General features: G+C 37.9%; 1 protein-coding gene across 3 annotated transcripts in view; it reads left to right on the top strand.

Moving 5' to 3' along the window:
- AFG1L (AFG1 like ATPase) overlaps positions 1-12,045 on the top strand; it is a 64,613-nt gene that overhangs the window by 4,187 nt on the left and 48,381 nt on the right. For all 3 annotated transcript variants that reach the window (XM_087718674.1, XM_087718673.1, XM_087718675.1), the window contains exons 2-5: positions 1,525-1,748; positions 9,422-9,473; positions 10,147-10,248; positions 11,699-11,829. In XM_087718674.1, coding sequence (XP_087574800.1) covers positions 1,668-1,748; positions 9,422-9,473; positions 10,147-10,248; positions 11,699-11,829 — 366 coding nt within the window. In that variant the 5' untranslated portion in view covers positions 1,525-1,667. The remainder of the gene's footprint in view (positions 1-1,524; positions 1,749-9,421; positions 9,474-10,146; positions 10,249-11,698; positions 11,830-12,045) is intronic.

Raw genomic sequence — 12,045 nt, 5'->3', positions numbered from 1 at the left:
TGGTGAGAAGAGAATATGTAGAATATTTTAAAAGCCTTGAATTATTGAGAGATAACTGTTTTTTGAGGTTTAGATTAATTTATAGGGAGGAACATTAATTCAAAATCAAGATAATCTTATTCATTATAATTAATTATTTAGCATTAGAAAAGATGGTAATAGTAAGGGAAGGCCTCAAAAATAATAACTTAAAAACTTTAATAAATTTTTAAATTATTTATGTAAAATAGTGGGGGTGCGATGGCTCAGCGGTTAAAGACACTGAGCTTGTCAGCTGGAAAGCTGAGCACCTGGGTTCAAGACCCAAGTGCCACATGATGGGGTAAGCTCCTGTTACTTGTCCCAGCTCCTGTTCACCTATTATTTCAAAAGCATGCAAATGCGAGTATATAAATAGGTATCATTTCAGTGAAAGCATTCCGTGTGCCTTGGCGTATAGTCATGTGGCCAATATCTTCAGACAGCGCTGGCACCCTTGGCTAGGAAACAGAGATGAGTAGTGGTCCCTAGAGTCAGACACAACTGGACAGTGGAAACCTTTACTTTTATATGAAAAAGTAACAACTCTTGTTTTCTAATAACATATAGAATATTGTATTTATGTGTTAATCCCCATCTTGTGGTGTCATAGAAAATATCCATCTCAATGGCCCAACGAAGGACATTCATATATTGTATATATTGATCTGTAGTTGTACATGTCAAAGTGAGACTGATGAATGTAGTTGAATGTAGTGCATTGAATACATATTTATTAAGTGTTAAATGTTGAAAACCCTTTTTGCTTTGCATGTTTGTGATGCTCATGAAAAACACATCAGAAATCTGTACAGAAATTTCTGGCCGTGCAAATACTGTGTATTATTATATACTGCACTTATTGAAGCTGATGGGTATTCTCGTGTGTTTAAGTTATATGTAGAAAGTAGTCTTGGAATAGTAGCAAAATTTATAGCAAAGGTTGTTATTTATGTGTCATGTACTTCTGAATGATGCAGAAGGCTCACAAACTATTTGTTAATGGGGAATGAATTGGACTAAGAGAGTGTTTCTCAATCTTAGCTGTTTGAAGATGGGTGGACTTCAACTCCCGGAATTCTGGGAATTGAAGTCCACCCATATTCAAGCAGCCAAAGTTGAAAAACACTGGAAATCATAATGACTAGCTGATGACTTTAAAAGAGCCAGTTTTTCTTAGTGATTAAAGTCTTGGCCAAGAAAGCAGGAGACTGTGAATTCTAGTTCCGCCTTAGGCAGGAAGGCCAGCTGGGTGACTTTAGGCCAGTTAGCCTCTCTCAGGCCAACCCACTTAACAGGATTGTTGTTGTGGAGAAAATAGGAGAAGGAAAGTGTATTAAGTATGTTTGCTGCCCTGAGTTATTTATAAAAATAATAAAGGTGGGATAAAAATAAATCAGATCAGAGTTTCTCATTTCAGCCCAATAACTTATTATATAAGAATAAGACTGACTCTTTTAGTGTTTTTTTTAAACAGTAAATAAATGTTTCTTTCATGTCATACAGCATATACAGTTCAGGTAGCAGAGAAAGCTGCCAGCAGTGGACTAGCAGATGCTAATTCGAAAGCCTTATTGCTTTGCAATGGACCTTTAGAACATTATGAATTCCTTACCAAAGTGGAGCAGCTGAGGAATGATGAACAGCAAATGAAAATCATGCGGTGCCTGCAGAAACTACATGAAAGTCTTAAAGGCTACAAACTCAGTCCAAAACACATATTCTCAAAGGTAAAGTTCTTCCATTAAGCATTTTTACAGCAGTTTTTGTATCTGGTTCGCATGATTTTTCTGAGTTTGATTGCAACAGCTCTGTAAAACAATGTTATTTAATTACTACACTAAGAGACTGCGACTGAGAAGATAAGACAAAACAACAAGGCTCGGTATCAGAAATATTTGATGGCATTCAAGGTAAAATAAGATTGATAATTTTATTCTCCCCAATCAGTGGTGGGTTTCAAAAATTGTTCGAACCTACTCTGTGAGTGTGGCCTCCTTTGTGGGAGTGGCTTGCTGCCCATGTGACTGGATGGGAGTGGCTTGCCGCCCATGTGACCGGATATGAAGATGCCGACGACACTTGTCAGAACCACCTTAAATTACCTCACACACAGCACTGGCATGCATAAGAATATGATGTAAACTTGTTTTTTAAAAGGCATATTTTGTTTGCTTTAAAACAACTTCAACACACGCAATGTTCTAATTGCACCACAAACGCAGTAGTCATCCTTACCTTTCACAGAGGCACTGAGTTTTATAAATATGAGCATGATAGTGTAGAATAATCATATCCAAGGACCAGTGATGGGTGTGTAGGTGTGGCCTGCTTTCTGGGTCCACTGGTGGAACCTATTCTAACCGGTTCGGTAGATTTGATGAGCCGATTCTACCGAATAGGTGCGAACTGGTAGGAACCCACCTCTGTCCCCAATGCAATTAAATTTACCAAATTTTACTGATTGAGATATTTTCATGGGAAATACTCCGATTCCAAATTGATCTGCAACCTACGGTATCTTCAGTTCCTAAATAAAATAGACTTGGAATGAGTAATAATAATTTACCAATGTTTGGTAGAATAAAACTCAGTTTCCACTGTTCTAAACTTGAAATATACTTAAGTGATGTATTATTATTACCTGAGTAACACTGTTCATTGTTGTGTCTCCAGGAATACACACATTCTATAGAAAATTTTGGGTTGTTCCATCTTTAATATGTGTAGTGTGGAAGGTAGTATCCTGAACCTACAAAGAGTTCTTTGCCAGAAGGTGGCAGAGTCATACTGTAATCTGAAAAAATAGTTTTTTGTGCTTTGCTGTACTTATTCTAGTTGCTTTTAACATTTCTTTTCAGGACTCTGGTAAAAACCTGAAAGTTTTGTCCCCTAGTACTAGACTAGACAGAGTAAAACATCAGAAGCCTCTTCAAAATTAATATCCATTTATTAAAAATTAACCTATAAGATAATGTGAAAGAAATGAACATGAGGCAAGAAGTAAGAATATCAGGCAAAATCGATGAGACGAATTGGGTAGAAATCAGTACACAAAGATGGTGAAGAGGGGCCTATTACATAAATGGTCTATTTAGCATTGCCAAACAGTAATCAACAGTGTTCTCTCAGATGAGGGCTTATTCATATTGCTGGATAAATTGCAGTTCTTGGATAGGTTGCAGTTTGAACCCTAGGCTCTTCTGTAAAAAAAGCAGACCTCTTCCTATCAGAATGTGGTATAATGGAGAATATGTTGATGTTTTAATTTTTAGAAAAACATGATTTAAAAATATCACGGTAGGAATTATTTTTGAAGACATAAACTTTAGAAAAAGTATACTATTAACTTATTTTTGTTGGGAAATACGCAGCAGGCAAGCATGATGGATTAAGTGAGCCGAGGTGGCTCAGTGGTTAAATGCAGCACTGCAGGCTACTTCAGCTTTCTGCAGTTCGGCTGTTCAAATCTCACCGGCTCAAGGTTGACTCAGCCTTCCATCCTTCCGAGGTGGGTAAAATGAGGACACGGATTGTTGGGGGCAATATGCTGACTCTGTAAACCGCTTAGAGAGGGCTGAAAGCCCTATGAAGCGGTATATAAGTCTAACTGCTACTGCTATTGCTATAAAAAGTGGGGAATTAGCCCTCAGTCGTTGCATAGCTGCAAGAGACCTAGGAATGTGTGCCACCGCCCATTCCATGTGACTTTATCTGTTTGTACCCAAGGGAGGGAGAGCAATCTGGAAAGATTCTTCTATTATAGGTAGGATACAATATAGGTAGTCGTAGACTTGTGACCACAATTGAGCCCAAAATTTCTGTTGTTAACGGAGACATTTTTAAGTGAGTTATGCCCCATTTTATGGCCTTTCTTGCCTTATTAAGTGAATCACTGCAGTTGATAGGTTAACAACCCAGTTGTTAAGTGAATCTGGTTTCCCCATTGACTTTGCTGGTCAGAAGGTTGCAAAAGGTGATCCCATGACCTTGGGACACCGCAACGGTCATTAAGTATGAAACAGTTGCCAAGTGTCTGAAGTTTGATCTCATGACGATGGGTCGTAACAGTCCTAAGTTCCCTTTTCAGTGTCGTTGTAACTTTGGACAATCACTAACTGAACTGTTGTAAGTCAAGGATTACCTGTAGTTAACTTGAACATTTCACATCTGGATCTGCGTGTTTGCCCGTTACAATTTTATATATACTATACTGCTAACATTTTTGAGTATTTTAAGTTTTCTTGATCCAATGGAAGTTTCAAATTTGTATATATTATTTAAAAAGCAAACGTGTTTATTTTAAGGAGAGATTTATCATTTATTTTCCCCTGGTTCCAAGTCAGTTCTGGAAACAAACCTTTAAAGCTTTGCTTCCTCAACAAACTTTTCTGTAGAAATCTCCCAACCTTATCCATGGGTAAGAGATTCAGCTGATACTTTTTACCAGCGTCCTTCTGGAAACCAAAAACCTTTTAGCATGACTACACAAGCTTTTTCTTGTTGAAATCATACTTTTACCCTAACTCTGACATGCTGGAGATGGGGAAAGAGATGATAATGCTAGAGAAGTGGTCCAGCTCAACTCAACTCAACTCCAACTCAAGCTAAATTTAATAAAACTTAAATTTCTTACTTACATAAGTAATATCGCCCTCAACTTAACAAGAGTTCATTTAGTGACTGTTCAAAGTTACAATGACACTGAAAAAAAATGAATTATGACCGTTTTTCACATGACCATTGCAGCATCCCCATGGTCACGCGATCAAATTCAGACGCTTGGCAACTGACTCATATTTATGACTGTTCTAGTGTCCCAAAGTCACGTTATCTCCTTTTGCCACCTTTTGACAAGCAAAGTCAATGGGGAAGCCAGTTTCACTTAAGAACCATGTTACTAACTTAACAACTGCAGTGATTCACTTAAAAAAAAACATGCCAAGAAAGGTCATAAAGTGGGGCAAAATTCACTTAACAACTGTCTCACTTAGCAACAGAAACATTGGGCTCAATTGTAGTACAGTTGAAGACTATCTGCATATTTGCACTAATTGCTCCCTTAAGTTTTAAATATTTGTCTATTTCTGTTCCATAAAAATTATGGGTTGATAGCACTTTTTCAGGGGTTTCTTAGGATCATATCCAAAAGTCTGGAGAACTCCAAGGATCCTCTTGTGTTGTGCATCTTAATTTACAACTAGAATGAACCCTTTTTGAATATATTAGGCATCCCTGACTAAATTGTATATTTCAGTGAAGTCTTAGGTGAACAGAAGCTGGTATACCCTCTCCATGCTACAAAGTTAAACTTTCTTCTTTCTGGAAATTTGAATAGATACGTATTATTTGTGTGGAATTACTTACCAGTTTAGATTAAGAAAACAATGAACATAGCACATAAAAAAGTTTGGATAGCTTTTCAATCAGAACTTTGTAACACTTCCTTTAGTAGAAATAAACAGCTCTTATCTGAGAATGTTTCTATTCTACTTTTGGCATTTCCCCCCACTCTTCATTACGAACTCTACTAATTCAGAAATTTTCTTGGATCTTACCGGTATGTACATTTTGTCCTTGAGATCTCCCATAGATTTTCACTGCTATTCAAATAGGGACTGTGAAGACCACACTAAAACTTTTGTCTTTTTTCCCCCCTCAGAATAATTTCTTTTTGATTTGAAACATGTTTCAGCCTCTGAATGAAATATTCCGCCCCCTTTTAGCTCAGGATTCTTCATTGATTGTGGACATTAGCTTCTATTTTTATATTTAATTGACTCAACTCTTGAAAAGCACCATAGATGAATGTATATTCATACCCTTGACATTTCCCCTCCCCCACAAAAGAAGAAAGCTAGACCAAAATAATAATAACTTACTAAACTTAATTTCCTTTGTTTGTTTATTATTACATTTATTATATTATATAACGTAAGGCATTCCAGTATAAAATTCATGAACCTACTCTGCATATACAAACCATTCTTCAACATAGAAATTGCTTTCACAAATTGTCACACGTGTAGCAGAAAAGAAAAAAGGGGAGAACTAAGATTGGGATGAAGAAGAAGAAAAAATATTTTTCCAGAGAAGGAGACAAAAAGAGAAAAGGAGAACAATGAAGAATAAATGAAGCAGTAACTGGACCAAAAGAAAGAAGAGAATTGCAAAATATTATATTATATTCACAAGACAATGAGACCTTTCCAAGCAGCAGCAGCAGAGTCTACAGCCATGTTGACCTCCTGCCCATTCCCTTTTTTTTGCCAACAAATTATTCTGTTTTTATCAGCAAGCAAAAGGGTCTGCTTGCCTGCTTAGCAGGTAGAAGAGAAATAGGAGATTCTCTCCTATCTCAGATTCCCAAGAGCTTTTTTGTCCTGATGAAATGGAGATGAATCCCAGCTGTCCAGCACCATGTTTCTTTCTTTTATACTCTGAACTGAGGAAGCTTCTTGGATGAGAAATGAAGGAGGAAACCAGGAAAGTCCAATTGCCTTTTGAGAAGCACCTGTGGGGCATTGTTGTGAACAGAAAAAAATAAATGTATTGAATTTATATATGCTGGCCAACTTCCAGTGACTTGTAGCAGAGATGGGTATAGCCATTAAGTTCATTGCCTCATGGGTTTATTCCAAGTAACCATTGGGTCAACACATGGACAGAACTGGTAATTATGTGGACCATTTCTTTTTCTAGTTTTCGGGGTTCAGGTCAGTGGTGGGGTTATCTGTTATCTGTCTCTAGTTTCCTTGTTGTGATGCAGTTATGGGTTATCTGAACATGGAGGGCAGTACCTGTATCAAGTTGTGTGTCTTAAATACTTCCTGGTCCAAATGAAATTAACTGCTATCTAATACTTCTGTAGAACTGAAGATGAGTGATGAATATGAGAGTTTCCAGAGGACTCTTGGGAAAGTTTCCCAGTGATCAAGCAGTTACCCGTTTATCATTAGGAAGAGACTGGAATCTAAAAGTAATTGCCCCTCAAGCAATTTCTGTAAACGGATGCCGGGTTGCTCTTTGGTTTTCTGAGGAGTTCCAGGAGATAAGACATTACAAGCAATTCCTAGAGCCATGAGGCGAAACGATGGTGGAGCAATTTCTGAGGGCACCTGAGGCGTTGCCCTGTCAGCTCCAGCTGATTTCAGCCTTGATTTTCACCCGTTTTTTGCCTCCCTGAAGCCTCCAGAGGGCGAAAAACAGCCCAATGTGCAATCCAGAAGTTGGAAAACAGGCTGTTTTTAGCCTCTGGAGGGTCTCTGGGGAGGCCTGGGGTGGCATTTTCACCCTCTCCAGGCTCCTAGAAAGCTTCGGGAGCCTGGGGAGGGTGAAAAATGGGTCCATCATGCCATCACGCACCAAAAGTAGGGAGAGGGCGGGGGGTTGGTTGCACACGCATGCAGGGGAGTTGCGCACATGCACAGGAGGGGTCACACGCATGCGCAGGGGGGGCGCATAGAATTATGGATGTGGACATGCACAACCCCCCCCTCACCGCTTTTGCCATGCAATGGCAAAAAGGTTAGCCATCACTGTCCTAGAGCATTGGTGAAGGAAGAATAAAATGAATGTGACTGAACACAACTATGGACTATGGTGATAAAGTGAGGCAATAGCCTTTTCTGAAATTTAGATAGGGGCAGTGCACCACTGGTCCTTTCAGACCTCACAGTAGCCTTTGATACTATCAATTATGGTATCTGCAAGAATTGCAGCTACTGTTTTACAGTGGTTTTGCTTCTTCAGAAGGTGGTTGTATTTGTTTGGAGGAGAAGATGAGGCTTGATAGGTGCTACCACCCCTTCTTTAATATTTACATACTAGGAGGAATCATGTAGATTTGGGATGAGATACTTCCAGTTTGCTGATTATATTTAATTATACTTTACCAGGAAGGTTTTGTCTAAGGGCTATCAGAGTGGATGAGAAAAAATGGGCTAAAATTGATCCCTAGAACCTGAAATTGTTTTTTGTTGACCACCTTCTATTAGTTTCAGTGGTCTTTCTTGAAAGAGGTAGCACTATTCTTGAGAGAACAAATCTGTTATGTTGGGGGTGGGGCTTCTGGTTTTCTGTAAAAGCAAATAGAGGTTGTGCCCAGAAGATTTTTGCCCACTCTGGGTGTTGTGACCTGGAGCAGTTGCTACAGGGAATCATTCTCTCATCATGATGCATATACTGCAATGCATTCCTCATGGGGTTTGACGACCACTCCGAAACTGCAACTGTGCAAGATATAGAGACCTGTGTGTCATACAGTGGTGGGTTCTACCAGTTTGGACTGGTTTGGCTGAACCGGTAGTAGCTTGGCGACTTGGGTCACTGGAACTGGCAGTGACCCAAGCCTCCAACACCCCCAAAGCGGTTCTCCTGGTGGCGCCATAGGTGCCACCATCTTGTTTTTTTGCTTCTGCGCATGCACAGAGCAATTTTTGTTGTATTGTGCATGTGTGCACAGTGTGCATCAAATGCGTGCACACGTGTGTGGTGCATCCCTGAGCGAACTGGCAGTTGCGGCTGCCAGAACCCACCTCCGGTGACTTAGGTTTTGAATAGTGTATTTGTGCAATGCTAGTATTGTGGGCCTTGCACTGGCTGCCAGTAGGCTTCCGGATGCAGTTCAGCCTATAAAGGTTTTATATAGGTTGGACTCCATCTGAAACGTGTAGGTTTTAATCTAAAAAATGATAGATGGCATAATACCTTCAGGAGTGTCTCCTCCAATTGGATTCATCCCATCTAAGGTGTCCTTCTCAAGAGCAACTGCTAGTAGTGCTCTATTTCTGAGAAGTGGGCAGGAGATTGTGTTGTGGAGATAATGTTCCTACATGAGAACCTGTTCCTCTGGAATGGTATCCCCATGCAAGTAAGATTGGTTCCATCAATAATAAGCTTCCAGAAGCTACTTGAAATGGAGTTACCCTGGAAGTTTGGGTGAATTGTGAGGGTTGTGTTATTTTAATATAACCTAATTTTAATTGCATTTTCTGTGGATATTTTCTTTGTGATATTTTATAATTGTTGTGAACCTTCAAGAGCTGCAAAATATGATACTATATATATGTAATAAATAAGCCACTGAAAAGATGATCTGTTTACATGTAATTTCTATATAATTTTCACTATAGAATTATTCAAAATGCTCAACCTACTGGGCTTGAAAAGATATTAAAAAGAATATTTAGGGTTTTTGTCCTTTCCAATTTCCCTTATTGTGTGCTTGATCAACCAAAATAATATTTGAGCTTCTAAGCAGCAGAGCAGGCTTTGTTCTTTTAATGCAGTAGTTGAATTGAGTTTGGAAGCTATAGTGACTTTGCGATGAATATATCATGTTGTTTTCCTATTTTGCTTTTATCCAAGGAGAATAAAATATAATTATTTTCTTAATTTGCAGCTTTTCCCAAGACGTAAACCTCCAAAAGGCCTTTATATCTATGGTGATGTTGGTAAGTTGAAAGATTTTAACTGAAACATGGCCAATTTTGCTTTAGCATATTTGCACACTTTCCTAGATTTATAGCTAGCTAATAAGCTAACTTCCTTTCCCAATGACAGCAGTGAGATTAAATAGAACAAAGCACCCTGGGCTAAGGTACTAATGACCTGTATTTAGTTTGCTTTGACATTACAGAGCAAATCAAGGCTCAGAGCAATGTCAGCTAATGAAATGGATCAACATGTATGCTTTGTGATACGAGATCCTTGGACCCTGCCAGAGCCTTGATTGCATATGGCAGGGAGGGCACTTGTTTTGATGCCCTTGTTATGTGGAAGGGGAATGCTGGTTGAGTTGAATACTTGGTCTGACCGAAAGATGTATTTATGACTAATCTATTTTTTAAAAAAGAACGGAGATATTCTCATTTATTTTTAGTGAATAATGCTCGGTGTATTTCGGATAGGAACAATAATTGCATTTGTTGATTTTGATATAGATTCATATAATACAAATGATCCTGCCCATGTTAGTTGAAGTCTTGCTTCAAAGATAATGATTTTGTACTGTTCAGATCACGATTATGATTTCATTAGCTCAATGCTAATGAACAGTCATTACTGTAATCAGTACATAGTGTTTTAAATTAACAACCTGTTGGGTATGTGTGTTTTTATTTGAAGGCACAGGAAAGACAATGGTGATGGACATATTTTATTCTCATCTACTAGTAGAAAGAAAAAAGAGAGTCCATTTCCATGGCTTCATGCTTGATGTGCATAAAAGTAAGTTTCAATCTTTCTGGTAGTATACAGTATGTTAAAGGTATCTTCCATGTTATCTGTCACCCTGTTTCTTCTTAGTTCCTTGTCTGGCGCCCTCTGCAAGACTGCCAGTTGAAAGATGAAAAGAAAGGAATTAACATAGACTGTATGGGGAAATTTCCAACCTGATTTTTCAGTTAGAATAGAGCTGTCTTGCAACACCCCTTGGAATTAATTGAGGGAAAACATTGAAGGATTTGAGTTAGTAGGCTTCATTTTCCTTGAGTGAGTAAGTACCAGTGGACAGTCAATCATTTAATTCATTGGTACTTATTTTCATTTAAAAATTCAGAGCATCTGCTGGAAAGTGGTGAGCTGTGGTCTTGCGACAATTATAGAGAGAGATTGAATAATATTGTGAAAATACTTAACCCTTTTACAATAGTCAGCAGCAGCAAGTGAAGAGTAAACTTGTGTTGTAATGTATCCGTTGGTCTTTCAGTTGCCATAAGACCCTGATTTAAAAGTTGAATAGCAAAAAGATGTCATGTCAAATTGAAGGTGGAACAGGATAGGAAAAGGTAACCGAAAGAGAGTGACTGATTTCCACCAACTGCTGTATATGTGTGTGTGTGCGTGTGTGTGTGTACACAAAAACACACACACATGCGCACACACAGACGATTAGAACAGCGTTCTGATTATTGGCTGAATTCTTGTGATATCATAGAATATTTACATATATTGTATCAGCATTTGTGAACCTAAACAAGGGGAAAGTTAGTATGGACCAAAACTTGAACTTGTCCTTCTCAGTGTCAGAAAAAAAATATTTTCCATAATGAACTCTCCAGTAAACGTCCTCTTTGCAAATATACAGATTTTTTGCATAATACATGGTATAATAAATGAAATAGATGGTACAATGTATATGTTGTTCACTTATTTAGAAACTACAGGTGAAGATTTAATTAGCTATTTTAATATACAAAGATCTATTTTCCATTATATTAACATTTAATCTTTAAAGCTTCCTACTCTTTTGTAAGCTTTCTCTGTTTCTCCTTTATTTCCTTGTTCTCATTTCTTTATATTTGCTCTAGTCCGTGAACTTACATTTGTTTCTCAATAGTATACAGTCTCATGGACTATGGACTATGTGCTTTTAATATATAGTTATAGAGAGGAGGAAACCAAACTGAATAATATGTGTTGTTGGATAATATCTTGACCCCCTTTATGATTGTCTGTATACATTGCAAAGAGGCAAAAAGCTTTGAGGTGCTGCATGAATCAAGGCCGCCCACTGGAGATGCTTTGTAGTTGTCATTGTTTTTCTAAAAATTGAAAGAACGGAATTAGCACAGAATTACTGCGACAAAAGTTACTTCTATTAACATGTAAATATAATCTTTGTTTTGAGTCTATTTCCAACATGTTTACTAAGTATCTTGCAAAATGTTCACTTCAGGAATACATTGCCTTAAACAGAGTCTGCCAAAACGAAAAGCTGGATTAATGGCTAAATCATATGATCCAATAGCTCCTATAGCTGATGAAATAAGCGAGGAAGCTTGTCTCTTGTGTTTTGATGAATTTCAGGTAAGTAAGAATATAAGAGATACACATTCCTCTCTTCATGGAAAAAATAACATGTCTGGTAGCAATATTTTGTATGGTTATTAACTTTCTATGCTGTAGTTATTTTTTAAAAACATTTTCTCATTGAAGCATTTATTTATTCGTATGCATTGAGCAGCAAAATTTGTCACAGTTAATATGATCTTGAATGCATAAGATCTCAGATGCACGTACATA

Source organism: Thamnophis sirtalis, unplaced genomic scaffold, assembly GCF_051295495.1.
Source record: "Thamnophis sirtalis isolate CommonGarterSnake01/CBP01778 unplaced genomic scaffold, rThaSir2_p1.2 scaffold_6, whole genome shotgun sequence".
In the NCBI taxonomy this organism is placed as follows: domain Eukaryota; kingdom Metazoa; phylum Chordata; class Lepidosauria; order Squamata; family Natricidae; genus Thamnophis; species Thamnophis sirtalis.
This window is presented reverse-complemented; position numbering and strand designations above follow the sequence as displayed.